The following is a 20,857-nucleotide window of genomic DNA, read 5'->3' on the forward strand; positions in this document are numbered from 1 at the left end:
TGTGCGTTCTGGATTTCTCCCACAGGACGGATTCCCAGATGGAGAACCAGGGAATCGGTGGGTCAGCACGCTTGACGGCGCTGCACAGGATGGGGTGTTTCTTTGCTTTTTTGACCGTGCCGTGAGGCATGCGTGACCTTAGTTCCCCCAACCACGGATCAAACCCACGCCCCCTGCAATGGAAGCGTGGAGTCCTAACCACTGGACCACCAGGGAAGTCCCGATGGGGTGGTTTTAAACAACCAAGTGCCCAGGACATGCTCCGAGGGTAGCTCCCTCCTGTGCAGAAGGCTTTACCTGCCGAGAAGGTGAGCTGCACCTGCTCGTCCACGATCTCCAGGGCGATGAAGTCGTGCTTCTCGTTGAAGCGGCCATTATACAGCAGCAGGGCGTTCCTCTCCTGGGTGGCAAACCTGGGGGGCCAAGGGGAAGCACGTCACACAATGAATGAGCCCGGGGTGGAAGGTCTGCAGGTGGCCTGGAGGTGGGGGAACAAGAGGCTGCCCAGGGCAACAAGCCTGGCCAGAGTGGGCAAGAGGATGAGTATGCTTGGCAAAGACTCTGGTCCCCAGTACTCTTTTTTTCACAGCAGGAGTGGACAGCCCATAAAACCTGATTAGCAATGTTCTCTTCTGGAAGGAGCAAAGCAGATTCCAGGGGGCACTTTGGTTACCACAACCTGTACAGGTGAAAAGATTCCACTCGCACAGTGCTCTAGAAGGATGACACAGCCACTATACCAACTGGAAATATCTGGACAGTAAAACACATGCAGTGCATACATCCCGCTACACGCCACAGGGCACAGAGATGTGGGTGTCGATCACCACCTCAGGGCCTATGCCCCTCGTCTCCACCACCACACTCCAGCCACGCTGCGTCCTTTTGCTCCCAAACCCTACATTCTTCCCTGACCCCGGGCCTTTGCACCTGCTGTTCCCCCGTGTGGGGAATGATCTTCCCTGGCTCTGCACATCTCCCAGGTGTCACTCCGACTGTGCTTTCCCCAACTCACTTTATCTAAGTTGCGCCCCTCACCCTAAAGGCTATCACACCACTCATCTTACTTCTGAAATTATCCTAATTATTTGTTTGTTTATGAGAACACATGATCCTTTAAAGGGACAGATGATGACTCCCGTTCACTGCTGCATCCCCGACACCAAAACAGGACTTGGTCCACAAAGCGCTTGATACCGATGTCCTGAATCCACGGACAGCTGGCAGCCCACGTGAACCGACAGACGCGTGGAAACGCAAGACGTGTGAGACTTGAAGCACTCGGAGTAAAAAACCACTTACTCTGACAAGAGACAAACAGCCTCAGAAATCCTTCTCCCACCCCCGAGGAAGCCTCTTCCATCAGACCCGAGGGTCCCCGACACACCAAGTCACCACAAGGCTTCCTCGACGCCCCGGTTACAGAGAACCCACAAACCTCCGGAGTGAACTCGGGACTGTTTCCTGAGCTAGCCAGATGTCTCTCTCATCGGAGATTAAGTGGGGGGAAATTCTTTCCTTTGATTCCAGGTTGGTTTATCCATTTTCATGCGGCAGGAGTCTGTCAGAACCAGCCTCAGGCATGTGACCCTAGCCTCTCCCTTGAGCCACATAAAATTGACATTTCCCGCCCAGACCTTGCATCCCCTCGGTTTAGAAGTCAGCAAGCACTGATGACAAACTCTAAAGAAAAAACACCTGCACAGCAGAGTGGAGGCCCCGGGTGTGGAGTGAGCAGGTAGAAGAGCTGAATTAAGACTGGGATCCACTCGACCCCAGGCTCGCTTCCCTTTGGGGGGGTCTCACTGTTGTGGGTTTCTCTTTGGACCGAGGGGGGTGGTCAGTGCTGAAACGGTCCTCCGGGCAGGCACCACGCACTGCTGGCAATGGACGATCTAACGATGGGACCCAGGGCCACAGGGAGGGTCTGAACAGCACAAGTAAAAAGGGGAAAGGCCAGAAGCAGAAGCCGAGGCCTGGTGAGGGGCCAGGGGAAGAGAGAGAACAAAGGGTGGCAACAAGGAAGCTGGGACCAGGGAGCTGAAGCCCCCGGGAGCCCAGGCCCTTGGCAAACAGAAACCAGAAAGAGGAAAAGCAGCTTCGAAAGAAACCACCTGAAACAAAAGCCCTGGGCCATGGGCTTCCCTGGTGGCGCAGTGGTTGGGAGTCCGCCTGCCGATGCGGGAGGCGCAGGTTCATGGCCCCGGTCCGGGAGGATCCCACGTGCCGCGGAGCGGCTGGGCCCGTGAGCCACGGCCGCTGCGCCTGCGCGTCCGGAGCCTGTGCTCCGCAGCGGGAGGGGCCGTGGCGGTGGGAGGCCTGCCTACCGCAAAAAAAACAAAAAAAGAAGCCCTGGGCCGGTGCCCCAGCCCACCTCTCTCACAGTACGCCCGGCAGGAGGCAGGAGGCCCAACTCCTTCCAGGCCCTGCCCAGAGCAACCGCAGTCCCGACACGGAACCGTTCCCCTGCCCAGGTTCTGGGGGGGCTTTCTATGATTTTGCGTTTGAAGCTAAACTCCCTGATGTGGCCTTGGCCCCGCCCTTTTAGCCGTCATCAGGTGTGTCGGAACCCGTCCATAACTGTTGTCACGTGTGGGCATCTACAATACTGGATTAGACGAGCAAGGGAACATGCGCTACATCACGTGGGCACTTAATTAAACACGACTGTTCTTTAGTTTCTCTGAGTCTGAAGCTGCCAGACCTCCTTTGCTGGTTTCCAGCACATCTGCCGGCCGCCGTGTCCATGGGCCCCACCCCCAGGACCCTGGTCACCTTTCAGGTCAGCCTCCTGCAGCTTACTCGCTGCACTGCCTATGACAGAGGGCTGCCGGCCACGTCCAGTGGTGGGTGGCCATGGCCCCGTAGACAACAAAACGACATGCCATCGGCCTGTTTGCCGGAAGACACAGGGCACCTCTGATGTGGGGGGGCGGGCACCCACAGAAGCCTGCTGTTCTCAGCATCCAGACATGTGGGGCACAGAGTGGCCAGGGGTCCCAACGAGGGGCCCTCCTTTTGGAGGCTGTGCCCACGTGATGGCCTCCTGAGCACAGGGTTTAGGGGCAGAGGGCGGGGACGTGGTGTTGCGAGCAGGCAGGGCCCGGACCAGGGCCTGGCGCAGAGGCCCAGCTAGAGAAACGGGAGGGCAACAGCAAATGCCCACTCACGTGAGTCCTCACAACAGGGCGGGGTGGAGCCCTGCACCGCGCACCAAAACGTGGGCAGTCACCCTAAAACAGCGGCCCAAACCTTAAAACTGCCCTTAGAATCAAACAGCACTGCAGCCTTGCAGCCGGGCCCAGGGGGCCAACCAGAGCTGTATCTCCCACCCCTCCCTCTTCCAAGCTCCCGGGAAAGGGGGTGGTGCTCCAAGGATCAGAAACAGAGCCACAAGCAGGGCGCCCGGCGTGCACACGGGCCCCACGGATGACAGCTGCTCTTGCTATTTTATTAAAGCTGGTCTCCAAGGGAAATTCGGGAAGAGGGCAGAACGTGGGAAACACCTGCAAATCAGGACAAGCAGGCCCTGGGCCCGGATCCTTCACGCGGGCGGGGGCCAGAGGGAGGGAGGTTAAGAGCACAGGTTACAGGCAGGGCCTGGGGGTCCCACCGGACAGCCTATGACCTTGGGCAAGGTTTTCAACCTTTCCGCCTCAGTTTCCTCACCTGCGAGATGGGGAGAACAGTGATAGCAGCTCTCAGGGTTCTCGTGAGGAGGAAGTGGGCCTGACAGGTGAGGTGCGGGAGCAGTGCCAGCACGAAGCCCGAGTGTGGCCGCTGAGCGACCCACGCTGACGTCTGTGGTGAGTCGGGCCGAGCTCAGAGGGTATCTCAGCAGGGACCCGTCTCCCGACACAGACGTCCTCCAAGAGGACGCCATCTGCACCCCACACAGATGTCCGGGCCCAAGAATGTACCAAGGGGCTGAAGCAGGGCAAAGTGGGTGCAGGGGTCTGCCTGCCTCTGCAGAGCTCCCAGCAGACACTCCAGGCCACTCAGAATGCCTGGAATGTTCTCCCTCTGCAACTCAACCCCCTCCCACCCCCCACCGGGCCAAAGAGCCCCTCCTCTGGGAGAGTGGGAGCCCCCCGGCCAACGTCTTGGGGCCACAGAGGGGAGCAGTGGGTGCTCATGCTTTGTGAGAATGGAAATACCAGCCAGCTGCTCGCCTGGGCGCCTGCGTGTCACGACACAGGACAAAAAGCCCAAGGAGGGCTTCCCTGGTGGCGCAGTGGTTGAGAGTCCGCCTGCCGGTGCAGGGGACGCGGGTTCGTGCCCCAGTCCGGGAAGATCCCACATGCCGCGGAGCGGCTGGGCCCGTGAGCCATGGCCGCTGAGCCTGCGCATCCGGAGCCTGTGCTCCGCAACGGGAGAGGCCCGAGTACTGCAAAAAAAAAAAAAAAAAAAAAAAAAAAAGCCCAGTGGGTGGACAGGCACAGAGAGTGAGCTGGACCTCAGCACAGTGATGAGCACGGACACGGCAGTCCTGGAGCAGAAGCCCGGAAGCACCACAGGGAGCTCGTGTGGCCGTTTAAAGGTTTCAAAAGGATGTGCATCTGCTTTGGAGACTTTAGCCCAATCAAATCACCTGACAACCAGGAAAAAAATCAGGATCAGGAAATCTGGCATGAGTTCACACCCCCAACCAATGATCTAGCATGAAGGATGGGTTTAGAGCAAAAAGATCTGAGCTGCAACGTAGAAAACCCGCCCACGACTCAAGCCCCCACGGTACCCAAATGCCCTCATCTGGACCTTTCTCTAGGGGCAGTCAGGGTGGACAGCGGGCTGATCCTGCAAGCAGGAACATCAAAGGCTGAAGGTAGCAGACAAGCAGGCAGTGACCAGACGTCCAGCCGGAGCTGGAATGCAGGTATGGCCCCGCCTGGGTCAGGGGGGCTTCCTGAAGGAAGCGGCAGCCGTCGGACGGGCCGGCAGGGGGGGCCGAGGAAATGCCTCTGCAAGGCTGGGCAGGTCCAGAGAATCACGAGGTGAGGGTGGCCACGTCACAGGATGCGAGGTGCCAGAATCGGGGGTCACCAGGGGTCAGCACACAGGGGGCCACCCTGTGCCCTATTCAGAAGTTTGGGTTTTGCCCCAGGTGGCAGGCAGGCCCGGCAGGCCTGGCGGACAGAGATCCACCTGACCCAGGCTGAGAGCAGATGCTACCACTGCTGTTGCACAGGGGAGAGGGCGGTGGCCCAGGCCAGAGTGCTGGGAACTGGGAGGACAGTGGCGGGCGGGGGAGACACGAGGTCAAGGGACTCACAGGACCTGACCGAGATGGGAGGGGAGGCGAGACGGAGGAGGACTGCCCGGGGGGGTTTCACATCAGCACCACGCGGCGCCCGTTGGCTACACCGCACCCCTCACCTGCTCAGGGTGGGCAGCCCCGGGAGAGGAGTCTGCCCCATCTCTCCCTGAGATGCCCTGTTCTCCAAAGGGCAGCTCAGAGGGAGCATCTTGTTCTGGGGGACACAGAATGCCGCATTCCCCTAACGGGTCCCCTAAACGCTGACCAAATACAAAATACACCCTGTACTACTAAGGTGAACTTGATAGAAGTCTTTACAATGGAAGCGATAGATTTTTAAAAGTTAAATTAAATCTAAATTCTCTTGGAGAAAAAGATGCAAAAGTTAAAGAATGGCCACAGCACACAGTCAGCCTGCTTCCTCCTGTTACAGTTAAAGAACCAGCGCGGAGAGGGGTGAGGCCGCCCGCCCGCCCGCCGTCTCCCAGCAAGCCGGCGGCACAGCAGGAGCCTATGCTGAGTCTCATTCCCAAGCCTGCTGGGCCCTTTCCCTCCACCTTCTGGCCACCTGGGTGGCAGGGGTGCCCACGTGGTGGCAGGTGAGTAGGACCGGGGCAGCCGGGGGTCGGCTTCATGGGCATGTGAGCTGGGCGGGCAAACAGGGCGCCACACCTGCTAAATGCTCTGGTGTCACCAGCTGGAAATTCTTAATTTTTGAACCCCATCCTCAAATTGCATGGGGTCCTACAAATTAAGTGGCCAGTCCTACAGCCAGCGCTGGCCAAGGTGACTCGACTCTCAGAGGCCCCGGTGGACGGGGGTTGTTGTTACAGGACGGAGGGATGTGCGGAGACACAAGGCCACCTCGCGACCTCCAACCACAGGAGGCGTCGCGGGCACGCGCGGGGACTCACGCGAGGGCCACGGTGAAGTGGAAGCGCTGCCTCAGGCCGCGGAAGGTGACGAAGGACTGCGGCGGGAAGCTCCTGGTGGCCACTTCGCAGTAGGGCCTCTCGAACGCGCCGGGGGGGCACACGCAGTGGAAGCCGCCGATGAGCAGGTTCACGCAGGTGCCGCCGTTCTTGCACACGCCGTTGGTGCAGCGGCCGGAGCGTGCGTTCACCTCGCAGTGCTCACCTGGGGGACGAGGGCGGGAGGAGGTCACACGGTGGCCTGCTGAGGGGAGGGGGGCACTGCTCCCACCCAGGCTGCAAACGCCGCTGCAGAACCAGCTGCTAAACCCAAACCTGGGGGCACCTGAGGCCTCTGGGAACCACCCTGGAGTCGGGCTGCAATCAGACGTATGCTGTTCCCACTGGCCTGAGAGCACCCAGCACCCGGTGGGCCGTCTAAGGGTGGTGGGGCAGCGGGTTCCCAATAAGCACCCCAGGGGGCTCTTCGGCCGAATGCACCAGGTGGCCAAGCCACTCCAACCCTGTCCCTGTCCCGGGCCTGCTGGGGTCCCCGCACTCGGGGGAGTGGGGGGACCAGGGGAACGTGCAGCTGTGAACACTTCTGGGCATCCAACCCCTTTCTGAACGCCCCGCTGGCTGAGCCTGGCTCCCTTATGAGAGAATCACCTAGAAAGAGTGAGGATGACGAGAAGGCCTCGTGCCCTCCCCGCACGCTTGCCCGCACGATGGCTGGCCACCTCCGGGCCTCGTGGGAGACTCAGGAGCAGGCCAGGGTCACTCTGGCCCAGGGCCTCCTGTGTGGCCTCCTCCCTCCCCCACTGCCCGGCCAGGCAACGCTGGATTCCAGTTCGTCTTTAATCATGTCTGTTCCTCCCACCGGCCTCCAACTGTGCTCCAACGTCTTCTCTGTGGCCTAATCCCTCACGACAGGAAGGTTCTGGAAGCTTCCACATAGAAACTGATCAGGCAGCCCAAGCTGACCCCCCAAGGCCCGTCAGACCCACAGTGCCCACCGCGGCAGCCAGCAGGGGTCTGACTGGGTGATCCTCGCTCCCTGGGACACAGCCCGGACCTGCCTCTGTCACAGGGTAGACATTGCCAGCCACCCACAGACCTGCAGCCCGACAACCGGAAATTCCCCAGCTCCCACCAATGTGTGTCACCAGCTTTGACTTCTAAATGAACGCATTTTAAAATAAAAGTACTACCTTGCATACTAAAAAAAAGAAAAGAAATCACTGTGCAAATAGCGCGGCATGGGAAGCCTTCAGCAGTTTCTAGCGGGTCCCCACAGGAAAACATCAGGAGAGCTGGATGCCCCGGCCATCCGGCATGTTTGCTCAGTGCGGTACCTTGGAGACCCTCCCTGTTGGCACTTGGGAGTTCCTCCTGTTTCTTCCTAATGGCTGCACAGTATTCAGTTAGAGCAGCGGTCCCCAACCTTTTTGGCACCAGGGACTGGTTTCATGGAAGGTAATTTTTCCACGGACGGTGAGCGGTGGAGGGGCAGGGGTGGGGGGGGGAGTGGGGGATGGCTCAGGCGGTAATGCGAGCGATGGGGGGCGATGGGGGGCGGCAGATGAAGCTCCGCTCGCTCCCCCGCCGCTCACCTCCCGCTGTGCGGCCCGGTTCCTGGGGGTTGGGGATCCCTACGATAGAGGACCCCATCAGAATTTAAACCACTAATGTTTCTTGTTCTACTACTGATGGACACGGGGCTGTTTACAGCTCGCTTTTATCGCAGGTAACTTTTTGATATACATCCTTGGCGTGTTTTAAGAATATCTCTCTCGAGAAAATTCCTAAACGTGATGAATCAAAGGTACACACAGTTGACAGCCGCACTTTTTTCTGACTCACCCAATATTTCCAAACCGTCCTCCCCAAAAGGATGCACGAATTCACATATCCTCGCCAACGCAAGGTATGTTCAATCTGTGAACTATTTTGCATTTCTGACAAATGAATCTTCCAGGTGTTTTATTTGCAATAATTTTTGATGAGGTTCAACATCTGCCCGAATTTTGCTGGCAACGTCCATTTCCTTTCTCTGAACTGCCTGATTATTCCTGTGTTCATATTTCAACGATGGTTGGTTTTGTTTTTATGGTGTTACGTGAGGTCCTCATGAATTTCAGAAATGAACTATTCTCTGCCGTTTCTGTGGTAACTCCCTCTAGGCTTAAGTTTAACTTTCAACGTATTTATGTATTTGTAGTCACATAAAAATGTTATATCTGCATACGGTCATATTTATCCATGTTTCCTTTGTGACGCCAGTGCTCTCGGGTTATTAAAAGGCTGGTATGAAGAGATACGAAACTCGGAGCTCCAGAGACATCCGGCACCAGGATCCTCGGTGCACGGAGAAGCGTGCATGCAAACGGCAGTATCATCCTGGAACCCAAAGTCACTGGGATCCCCAGACATGGGCTTCCCTGGATGCCCTCTGTGCCTTTTCAATATTGAACCATGTGAATACATTACCTACTGTCTCAGTCTGCTCGGGCTGCCGTAACAAGATACCATGGGCTGGGGGCTTAAACAACAAGTGTATTTCTCACAGTTCTGGAGGCTAGAAGTATCAGCGAGATCAGGGTACCAGCACGGCTGGGGTCTGGTGAGGCCTCTCTTCCCAGCTGCCCGCTCCCTCTGTCCTCACACGGCCCTTCCTCTGTGTGTGTGTGTACAGAAAGAGGCAGAGATTTCTGTTGCCTCTGCTTATGTGGACACTAATCCCATCGGATCAGGGCCCACCCTGATCATTTACCTGAATTACTTCCTGTAGGGCCCACCTCCAGATACAGTCCCATTGTGGAGTTAGGGCTGCAACCTAGGAATTTGGGGGGGACACAATTCAGACCAGAGCAGGCATGTATGAGACAATTGGGAATTTGAACAAACTGGATAGTGATACTAAAATTTATCATCATTTTAAAGAAGACTTAGATGCTGTGCAAGAGTGGGTACTGTGGTGTACCCCACATGTCCCTCCAGGACCAAGGTTCTGGAGTGCTGGGTGACGGGGGCTCACAGCTGAGACTCTGCCCTCAGATCCTCCTCCTGAAATCCCTCACCCAAAGTTGCATAGCCCTTGCCGGGACAGCTCACACCCAGCGACGGGCGAGCGCGGAGATGGAGGGGCCCACAGCCCCCTGGGCTAGTGCAGCCACCTCGGCACTGTACCTCCAGAGCTGAGACGTGGGGTCCACAGAGGCTTTTGCTGCCACTGCATTGCAGCCCAACAACCTCTCCTCTGCGCAGCCCTGGGTGCCCCCCACCCCTGCCCCTGCCCCTGCCCACGTTGTGGCTCCCGAGAAGGCAGATCTCGAGCCGCAGGGTCTGTTTCCCAGTGTGCAGATTTTAGAGAGCTCCATAATTGACTGGTGTAAGAAAATCCCTTCAACCTTCCAAGGGAGGCTTCAGAATGAGCTTCCTTTTGAGGAGCAGGTGAAACTGATCTGTAATTAGCATAACAAGCATCGGAAGCAAATCTCAACTTCCTCTACTTCTCCCAAGTGTCTTCCTTTCCAGGTTGCAACACCCAAGAATGCACAACTTGCTAAGCAAAGGTAACCCGGTCTGAGTCCCTCAAAAACAGGGAGGAGTGTCGCAACCACTGACCTATACTGAACTACAGAACCGTGCAGGGGCCACCAGGCCGGGGACCCAGGGCAAAGCCCACCCCAGGGCCAGACAGTGTCAGGTGGGTTCTTTTTCATCCCCCTCCTCCCCACCAGGCAGGGCAGGGAGGGAGAGGCCAGAAAGCCCAGCCACCGGTTCTCCCCTAGCAGGGGCTGCCCCCAAGGAACCTTGTGAGCAGAAGATTCACATGCTGCTCAGAAGGAAAAGGACGGCGGCCCACCCGGCTGCACACCCTCCTCTCAGCTCCACCAGCAATGGAAACCGTCTGATCTCCCCCCCACTGCCCCCCTGCCCGCTCCCGGGTTAGCAGGGTGCCCTGCCGGCCCCACAACACTGGGCTCGGCCCAGTGCATGTGCCCACGCATGTGCACACATAACCTCACACACACTCGTGTACACACCCCTGTGCCCTCACACCCAGTCACACGCTGCTGACACATCTTCGCACATACACCCTCACACACACTCTCGTCTTCACACGCATTCACACCCATAAATGCATTCACACCCTCACACACACCCTCAGCCACACACGTACATACCTGCACAGACACACACACCCACCTTCACACACTCTCACACACACTCTCACGCTAATCCCCGCTCCTGGAATCTTCTCCAGGTGGGCAGCCTGCAGCCTCCTTAAATTCTAGTCATTAATTTTAAATGCTTAGCTGAAAGTGTATTTGTTCTTCATACACTGCAAATTCTTTAATCTCTACTTTTAAAATACATGTGACGTCTGGGAGTGTTTGCCTTCCAAGTCCCAACTTGGCAGGTCAAGGGCATTCTGAAATAATAAAGCCGCCGTGAGAGGACGGGGCGGGCCGTGCTCCGCAAACCGTGACGGCAAACAAATGGGGGCCTGGCACGGCCCCTTCCCACGGTGCTCTGCCTGTGGTGTTCCAGGATCCTGCCCATCCGGGCTCGGCCCAGGTGGTCAACGTCACCACCAGGATGAAAGCACAGCCCACGCCCCCAGTGCGGCCACAGCAGCTCCCAAGCTCTGCCCTCGTGTTGACTGGAAGTCTCAACTCCTCCACCTCTACCGAAGCATCTGAGGACTCCTACGATGCCCTCTCGAGGGCCACCTGCTACCGAGGCCCAGATAAGGCAGGCCCTGAGCATGTGCGCGCGCGCGCGCGCGCGCACACACACACACACACACACACACACACACACACACACACACACACACACACACACACACACACACACACACACACACCACCCTTCATTCAATTCCCGAAGACCTGAATTTGACTTTGCTGACAGTATTTCTGCTCATGTGTGGTTTTCAGCGGCTGCAGGGAAGCCTCGCTCCTCAGGCCACCCCTGTGAACAGGAGGACGACAGAGCAGGACCCGTGCTACCCACAGCCACGCTGCAACTCAGGCGGCTGCCTTAAAGCATCCGCTGTCCCGTGGAAAGGGCGTGATGACGTGTGGGATTATTCTGTTCCTCTACTTAACCAATCGTGCAATTTCAAATCAGCTGCAAATAAAGCTACGTCTCCGTGAAGTTGTTTGTTTTAAGCACAAAAGATATCGTTTCATTTCCAACAGGTCGTTGTAGTATTCATTTCCTGGGGCTGCTGTAACAAGTACAACAAATCTGGTGCCTTTCCAAGAACAGAACTGTGTTCTCTCATAGCTCTGGGGACCGAAAGTCCAGAACGAAGGTGTGGGCAGGGCCGTACTCCCTCCGCAGGCTCCAGGGCAGGACCCTTCCTGCCTCCCCAGCTGATGGGGGCTCCCCGTGTTCCCTGGGCTGTGGCTTCATCGTCCATCTCTGCCTCTGTCATCACATGGCCGTCTTCCCTGGGTCTCGAATCTCCCCCCCTCCTTTCTCTTACAAGGACGCCCGTCACTGGATTCAGGGTGGACCCTAAATCCAGGATGATTTTACTATCCATCGAGAGCCTTACTAATTACATCTGGAAAGACCCTATGTCCCAAGGAGGTCACATTCTGAGGTTCTGGACACGAATCTGGGGGTCATACTACTCAAGCACTCCAGCGGCCCTCCACGCCTGTCCTAGAGCTACAATCATAGCAAACGCTGGCCTCTGCAAACACGGAGTCCCGAGGGGAAGCAGCAGCTAACCCTGTGGGGCTGCATTCCCCAGCTTCCAAGACACTCACCGGGCTCTGGTTTCTCTGCCCTCTGGGAACGCTCCTCCCGGCCTCTCCCACCAGGCCAGTAAGGGGAGGTGGGCCAGGGCCAGCTCCCCACCTCCGCAGCCGTGCCTCAGGCCCCTCCTCTGGGGCCCACACGCAGCCATCCAACCCTTTCTGCCCTTGTTCTCTCCTCCGCAAACCCAGGCTTCAAACCTGTCTTCCCTCGCCAAGCTTGTTCTCCGGGTCCTCCACCTGGAGAGGGTCCTGCAGCTGCCCAGAGAGGGGCCCAGGAGCCCCGGAGCCATCCCCTCCCCTCCTCCCTTGTCCCCACCAGTGCCATCCCCCAGGGTCCGTGTCACTCGCCTCCACTGCCACCTGCACCCCAGTCGACACCAACCCCGATCTGCACAACCACGGACAGTGACCATCTCTCGGGCCCCTGGACCCACGCCAGCTGCTCATCACCTCACACATCTGCCTGTTCTCCACAGAGGCTTGCAACAATCCCGCTGCTCCGTAAAGACCCTCCCACCCTGCAGCCCGGCCCTCGGCCACGCGCCAGCCCCGTCTGCGCCACGCGCACCACCTCTCACGCCGGCCACACGGTCTCCCTCTTTGAAGGGAGGTTGGGGGATTCAATAGGCTAATGGAGACGGCCCCCTAGGTGAACACTCATGCATATTCACCACTGGCAAGGATCACCCCCTGGTGACCCCCTTCTCTGTGCCTGGCATCCTCTCTGCTGGGCTCTGCAGGTGGCTGCCCTGTGCCCGGATGCAGCTTCATCTCAGGCACCCTGCATCCCCTAGGGAGGCTTCGCCCGCCCACCTGACCAGGGCCAGGGCGCCCAGGACAGACCCTGATGGCCCAGAATCTCCCCTCTCCAGAGAGCGCCCACCCCAGCTCCAGGGTGACACCTGCTGTGCAACTGTTCCCCAGCCTCTGTCTCCCCAGGCTCTGGGGTAGGGGCAGGGGCAGGGTCTGTCTGGGGGTCAAGTCTAAGAATATCCAGCACACAGAGGGTGCCTGACAAACGCCCGGCACGTAGCAGGTACTCGACGAATGCTTGTGAGATGGAGTCTTAAAGTGCCAGGATTTCCCCCCTTCCAAGCCAGTGATGAATCCTGTACAGAATTATAAAACCTGCATGGTTCACAGGTTTGATTCAAACAGCGTTGGGAATTGGATGATCTAATGAATGAAGAATTAATTCTACAGATAAACACGCTTTTTTTTAATAAAAGGCAGTGAGGACTCTTGAGTATGCAGGTTTCAGATGAACTGGGTCCCCCGGAAAGGGTCTCGTCTCTGGGTTCCAGGACCTTCGTTCAGGCCAATCCCAGGCCCCCGTGCGCGCCTTAGCAGGGTGCTTTCCATGGCAGCCACTCCAGCTAAACTGCACAGTAATCCACTTACGTGTTTCTTTAACTGTATCTTCTCCTCGGGGCTGTGCTGGCAGACCCCGACGGCCAGCCCTCGGGGGAAAGCCCTGATTTGCAGAACTGTCCCGTTTCCATGGGACATCACGGCCAACCTGGCATCAGAACTCAGAGTTGTGAGGAGATGTGATAGGATGGTTTTTAATTCTTAAAATCATCTTACTTTAGGCAAATAATTAGGACCAAATTTAGTGAGCCCTATATCTTTTTTTTAATATACAGCTCTTACATGAAACACTATTTTAGTGCAATAAATGTTCTCAGATATGCTTACTTAACAAGATTTAACTTCACCTTTCCTCTTCTAAGAATCCTCAAAGTAAATTTGGGCTTCCAAAATTTCTTCCAAGCATCCCAGTATCCTGCTTAGAGTCAGATGCTCGCTCTGAGCCATTCAAAACCTGGGGAGAGTTCCCCCATCCTCCTCTTGTGCACCCCCAACCCATTATGACTGCCAGCCTCGCCCGCCCACCGAGGATGAGGTTCACCCGAGCAAGCTAAGAGCCTTGCTCAATAATTCATGTAGCACCGCAACCCCCTGCCGAGGAGGACCTGAGGCCTGGCCTCCTGGTCACGGCTGCAAATGCAGAACCCCGCACGGAAAGCTGGGAAAGGACCCCTGCCGCATAAGAAGGCATTCGTAGCTGCAGAACAGGAGCTCCCAGGAGCTGAGGCCCCTCTAGCCGCCACGTCCCGGTCACTGGATGCCTGTCCCACCCAGGCTTGGGGCTGGGGGTGGGAGGGCAACACTGGCCACCCGGGAACCCCAGCCCGTAGCGCCAAAGCCACAGACCCTCGGGTGGGGAGCGTTAAGTGCCCTAGAGAAGCACCAGCTTCACAGAGCTTAAACGAGGGCTCGTCTGCAGGGTTACGGGGGCGGAGGAGGCCTTGCAGCCCCTGGTGTGGGAACTCTCACACGCCTCCATCTTACAGACCGGAAACTGACACCCGGCACAGGGTATAAGAATACCATTTTTTGTTTGTAACCGAAAAAGATATTCCTTAAATGTAAGGGAAACGGAGGAAAACCATAGTGCCTGAGTGGGGGAGCCTCTGAGCTGGGCTGTGCAGGAGCGTCCATGGCGGTGGAGACGGCTCGGCCCCAGAAAGGGCCCCAGCAGAAGCACAGGGATATTGGGGGCTGGGCCGGATGCTGGGCGACGGGTGCGCACCTGGTCAGGTCTGCGAAGGAGCGGGGGACAGCCAAACACCCCTCGCTGTAGAGAGACCTGTGGGGAGCAGGGCTGGCAGGGGGAAGGTAAAAGGCACAGGAGTGTGTGCGTGTGTGTGTGCATGTGTGTGTTATGTGATGTATGTCTGTGTGGCGTGTACACGTGATGTGTGTGCATGTGTGTGTTATGTGATGTATGTCTTGTGGCATGTACATGTGATGTGTGTGCATGTGTGTGTTATGTGATGTATGTATGTGTGGCGTGTACATGTGATGTGTGTGCATGTGTGTGTTATGTGATGTATGTCTGTGTGGCGTGTACATGTGATGTGTGTGCATGTGTGTGTTGTGTGATGTATGTCTGTGTGGCGTGTACATGTGATGTGTGTGCATGTGTGTGTTATGTGATGTATGTCTGTGTGGCGTGTACATGTGGCATGTGTGTGTGTGGTGTGTGATGCGTCTGTGTGTGGCGTGTATATGTGGCGTGGGGTGTGTGCGCACGTGTGTGGGACAGTCACGGCAGGTCTGGGGGAGGAGGGGCAGGGCGGGAAGCAGGAGATGACGGTGTGAACATGGTTCCCGCCAAGAGGCGCTTCAGAAGATGCCGGGGTGGGGGCCCGCGGAGGGGAGCGCAGCCAGGCCGAAGCCCTCGGCCCTGGAGGGGGGCCAGGGCTGGGCCCCAGGAAGGGAAGGGAGCGTAGAGGTTTCTATGGCTTCAGTTTTTCGATAAATAAAGAGACAATTGCCTTCTGGTCCTAAGCGATAGCTCAGGGCTTTGAACTAGAAAAACTAGACTCTCCGGAGGCAGTGATGCACCCGCACAGCTTGTGTTGGAAGCTTCAGGAGCACGGAGACAAGGACAGGGTCTCTGGAAAGTTTAAACACTGAAAACAATCGGTCCATCCACCCTTCCATCCACCCACCCACGGCCTAGGCACACCCTCCCACCTAACCCCCCCACCCCGCAGAGGTGTCCAGAGCAGGCTTCCAACCACTGACTCCGTTTCCCAGGCTGGAAACCCTCCCTGAAGGCAGGATTTCTGTCTCTGGCCCCGGGGCTAGCCTAGCCCCTAGGAGGCCGGGGTCAAGGTGAGATCGGCTAATTCTGTGAAGCCCTTGAGCTGAGCACCTGTCACGTGGGGCTGTCACACGACCCCCTGCTCTGAACTGGCTTCTTGAGCCTGGAGGCCCCATCTGTCCACCCCAAGCCCCGCACTGGCCCTCTCCCCGCCCCCAGCTCCCTTCAAGCCTCTCGCCCTCCGCCTCTGAGTTTCAAGGTTGTTGAACTGCCTCACCTCCTGGCCCGGCCCTGGAGCCCCCTCCCCTACGGGGCGAGGCTGCCAGGATGGGCCCCTCAGAGGCCAGACACCTGCCCACACCACGGGGAGGGGAGGCCGGAAGCCCAGACCATGGCAGGCCTGCCCCAGGCTGGGGCTTCGGGGTGACTTCACTACTGTCTTTGAAGCAAATTCCCAGAACCCCGACACACCCATCTTTTTAAAATATAAATTAAAAATGCATTCCAATGCCAAAAATAATGATTCCAGCTTCTCCACGGCTTCTGGCTGTAAGTCAAGAGTTACCTACACACCTGAGAGGTTGAAACCCGGCGAACCTGAAAAATCACAGTGCTTTCCAAACTCCTGGTGCAGGTACACGGCCCGGCCCGGCCCGGCCCGACCCAGCCCAGCCCAGCCCGCAGCCATACTTGGGGACCCCCTCCTTTCAGAAAGGGGGTGCTCTCCCTAACCCCTCTCCTCACGTCCTTTGAGGGGTGGGGGAAACAGAAAATAACCAACCCTGAAGTCAGCTAAACGGTGGCTCCTAAAAGATATGTCCAGGGCTTCCCTGGTGGCGCAGTGGTTGAGAGTCCGCCTGCTGATGCAGGGGACACGGGTTCGTGCCCCGGTCCGGGAAGATCCCACATGCCGCGGAGCGGCTGGGCCCGTGAGACATGGCCGCTGAGCCTGCGCGTCCGGAGCCTGTGCTCCGCAACGGGAGAGGCCACAACAGTGAGAGGCCCGGGTACCACAAAAAAAAAAAAAAGATACGTCCACATCCTAATTCCCGGAACCTGTGACTATCACCCCATGTGGCAAAAGAGTGACAATCATGTCACGTGGCAAAAGATGTGATTAAATTAAGGATCTTGGACTGAGACCCTCCTTATTAGCCGGGTGGGCCCTCTGCAATCACGTGAATCCTTACGAAAGAGGGGCAGCTGCAGTTTACAGACCATGTGAGGACGGAGACACAAGCCCAGGGAGCCCGAGGGCACCACGGCTGGAAGAGACAAAGGGACCCGCCCCTGGTGTCCCCAGAGCCTTCGGGGGGAGCGGGGCCCCGCCCACACCTTGATTTCAGAATTCTGACCTCTGGAACCGTGAGAGGATGAATTTCTGCTTGTGTTAAGCCACCCAGCCTACAGTCTTCTATTCTGGCAGCCACAGGAAACCACTACAAATCCCAAACACACCACGGAAACCGGACAGACTCAGCAGAAATCTCTTCCTGGGGACAGTCCCCTAAGGAAGCAGCGCCCCTAACACCTTTCAGCGACTCCGTAAGCCTCAGCAGAGCTGGAGCCGTGGAAGAGAAAGCCCCCTCTGTCCCCCAGGTCTTTGTGGTGCCCAGTGGGCCGCAGCTAAGGACCCAGGAGGCATCAAATGAACACACAGGTGGACCCCAAAATCTTGGCTGCCAAAGCCAGTGGGGGAGGCCCCCCAGGGGGCCGGACACTGGCACGTGGGGTGCCTGGGGCAAAGGTGCACCTGGTGACCAGGGGAGAGTTCACCGAGCTGACCCCCAGGGCCTGAGCGTCCAGAACCCCATCTTGGCTCCTGAACCCCCTGAAAGCAAAGGCAGGGTTCTTCCCAGCCAAGGATGTGGGCTCAGAAGGATACAGCTGGTGGCAGCTCAGGAGACATCTGGGGTCCCAGAATGGTGGAGGGTCCCACCCCGGGGCAGCCTGGGCCCCAGCCAACATCCCCCAGGGGCCTGGTGGGAGAGAGGCTCACTCTGTCCTGGGGCCCGACGGGGAGGCTGTCCAGGGCCCTCCTTGTGCCCTTGTGGGCCTCTGCAGGCCTCTCTCCAGAGACCATGGGATGGGGGGCGGTGCACAGCCTGGAAACTGCCTCATCCAGGGAGGCCCCGGCTTTGGAAGAGGTCACCCAGAAACCCCGGGGCCAGGGCATCTGTCCTGCAACGTCCCAAGAACCAGCTCCAGGATAGCATCTCAGACACAGGACTACGATTTAGTTCTAATGACATGCAGCCCTCTGAGGGTCGGGGCACGGGAGGGCCTGGGGAGGTCTCCTGGAGAGGGTGGGCTTGCGTGGGTGGGGTGGGAGACGCCCTGCACCCCAGGGAAGATGGAAGCCTGGAGGCCGGGCTGAGGGTCCCTGCTGACCATGGGAAGAACCTGTCGGTGGAAAGTAAACTCGCAGCTGTGGGCAGCGAGGCTGGAAAGGGGCGTCCCCAGCGCTTTATCAGCTAGTAGGGAAACCGTGCCAACTCTGAAATGGCGACGTGTCCAAACTCAGCCGGAATGCTAACTAAAACCTTAATCATCCCTGCACAACAGCAGCTCGGCCCCCGATGGTTCAAATTCCCCTTCCCGCGTGGTGCTGGGAGGAAGGACGCTCCCGGGACAGATGAACACCCAGAGAAGAGCGCGCGTTCTTTATTCGCCGCTTGGACTCAGGACAGCCGCGTTGCCCTGGCTGACACCCACTCCCTCCTCCAGCTGCGCCCGGCGACCCCAGCAGAGAAGTCTCACCCCGTTACCCCAGCCCTGCAGGCACTGGGAGCACGACAAGAGACATCTGTCTGTCCACATCAGGGAAAGGGCTCAGGAGGGGGCGACGGGCAACAGCGTGAGCGGAGACCACTCTCCCTGGGGAAGTCGGGGGTGGCCCCTCACGGGTCAAGGGCTCAAACTGGACTCCCAGTAACTCCTGGTGGCCCTTGGTCCACGTGGTGCCTCCAAGGAACAGCGGGGACGGACCCCAGTGCCGATGGCAAAGGCCTCGCTTACTCCTCCCTCCACAAATACTGAGCGTCAAGGGGGTGCTGGGCGCCGGTGGGAGAACACGGAGCCCCGAAGACATCCACATCCTACTCCCTGGGGCCTGAGGCCATGTGCCCTCACACCACAGAAGGGACTTGGCAGGCGTGGGTCAGGTAGGGATCTTGAGACTTGAGACAGGGAAGTTACCCTGGACTCCTGGGGGCCCGGGGTAATGGCCAGGGTCCTCGTGGGGGACGAGGGTCAGCAGTGAAGCTGTGATGACAGAGGCAGAGGCTGGCCTGAGGTGAGGAAAGGCCGCCAGCCAAGGGATGCAGGCAGCCTCTAGAAGCTGGAAAAGGAGAGATTCTCCCCCGGCGCCTCCAGAAGGAACTCGGCGAGAATAACTCTGTGCTGCTTAAGCTACTCGTCTGTGGGACTCGGTCACAGCAGCTGCAGGACACGAGCTGAGGGGGGAGAAGGCAAGGCCAGTCCTTGCTCTCATGGAGCTGCCTTCCGGCTCTTTCTGCAGAAGCAGCTGCTCTCCACATGCGCACACACCGGATACTCACAGCCTGCATGGGGGAGACTCTTGGCAGGAACTGGCCAAGGAGCCTCGCCTCCCCTCGGACAGCGGGTACGACGACCCAGGAAGGTTCTAACAGCACGTGGCCTGTCCTCAGGCCACTCTGCTCACCGTGGTCAGACATTTCAGCGTATACCTGTGTTCCTCACCAACCCACGCCCTGCGCCCAGCTCATCTGACCCACCTAGAAGCTGGCTGGGTGGACACGAGGAACGCTTGTTTTCAGCTCTCTGGAAAGAAAACGAACCACAGGAGCCTGTCAGAGTGTCCTCCGTCCCAGCAGACGCTCGACAAGCAGGTCGGCAAGCAGTGGCCATCACCACCAACCCCCAGAAGCCCTGCGGCCTGTGGAACTGTGTTCCCCGCAGCCAAATCATGTTCAATCCCTAACCCCTGGTGCTTGTGAATTCATCTCACTTGGAAATAGGTTCTCGCAGATGTGATCAGGTTAACATGAGATTATACTGGACTAGCGGGGGCCCTAGTCCAATGACTGGTGTCCTTTTAAAATGAGAGAAATTTGGACACAGAGACAGAACACACCGGGGGCGGGGGGTGCCGTATGAGGACAGAGGCAGAGACTGAAGACATGCAGCTACAAGCCGAGGACCACCCAGGACCACCGGCAGCTAAGAAGAGGCAGGAAGGACCCTCCCCTGGGCCTCTGCAGGGAGCACGTCCCCGCCGACACCTTGATTTTGGACTTCAGGCCTCCAGAGCTGTGAGAGAATAAATTTATGTTATTTTTTATCTTAATAAATTTATTTTATTTTTGGCTGCGTTGGGCCTTCGTTGCTGCGCGCGGGCTTTCTCTAGTTGCGGTGAGCGGGGTCTATTCTTCATCGCAGCGCACGGGCTTCTCATTGCGGTGGCTTCTCTTGTTGCGGAGCACGGGCTCTAGGTGCGCGGGCTTCAATAGTTGTGGCACACAGGCTCAGTAGTTGTGGCTTGTGGGCTCTAGAGCGCAGGCTCAGTAGTTGTGGCACACGGGCTTAGTTGCTCCGCGGCATGTGGGATCTTCCCAGACCAGGGCTCGAACCCGTGTCCCCTGCATTGGCAGGTGGATTCTTAACCACTGCGCCACCAGGGGAGTCCAATTTCTGTTATTTTAATCCACCCAGTGTGTGGTCCTTTGTGACAGTAGCCCCAGGAAGCTAACAGAAGCCGTTAGCCCCCTCCCTGTCCCCCGTGGCCGTTTGGCTGTGCACGGACACCCAGGCCAGACGCAAGGAGGGGAATTATTCTGTTTGTCAAAACCCCAGCTTTGGGGGAAAGAATTCCATGGAAGAGGAAAGGAGATCCCTGGCTAAATTTATCCCCACCGCAATCTCCCTGTATATGATTTTAATGGAAAACAAAGTCTTCCTGAAGTGCAATAATGCCCTAGCTTTACAATAATGTACTAGAGAAACGCTGGATATCCCCAACCTGGAACCGGTAGAAAGAGCCCAGTGTCAAAGACGGCAGAGGTGCTAAAGAGAGAGAAACCTGGAGTAATCCTGAGTATTTGAAAAGTACATTTTCCTAAGAAAGGATTCTGTTTCTGCTTTATTTGAGATTTTAATTATAGGCCAGGTAACGATTTTCCTTTTGAATGATAATTAACTCTCCGGTTTAAGGACCAAATTCAACTTGACGACAAACTCTTCCAAGTGGAGCTTTAATCCAGTAAATTGCAGTAAGTGCAGCAAACTCATTTCTCTTGTGTTATGGGAA

At 57.5% G+C, this 20,857-nt stretch overlaps 1 protein-coding gene across 1 annotated transcript in view; it reads right to left on the reverse strand.

Annotated features, from left to right (window-relative positions):
* The window catches only part of CELSR1 (cadherin EGF LAG seven-pass G-type receptor 1), a gene marked incomplete at its 5' end in the record, with an annotated part of 146,642 nt that overhangs the window by 65,504 nt on the left and 60,281 nt on the right, over window positions 1-20,857 (reverse strand). The window contains 2 exons of the mRNA XM_082666424.1: window positions 298-413; window positions 6,172-6,394. Coding sequence (XP_082522550.1) covers window positions 298-413; window positions 6,172-6,394 — 339 coding nt within the window. The remainder of the gene's footprint in view (window positions 1-297; window positions 414-6,171; window positions 6,395-20,857) is intronic.

This window comes from Grampus griseus, assembly GCF_964374135.1.
Source record: "Grampus griseus genome assembly, chromosome: 11".
Lineage (NCBI taxonomy): Eukaryota > Metazoa > Chordata > Mammalia > Artiodactyla > Delphinidae > Grampus > Grampus griseus.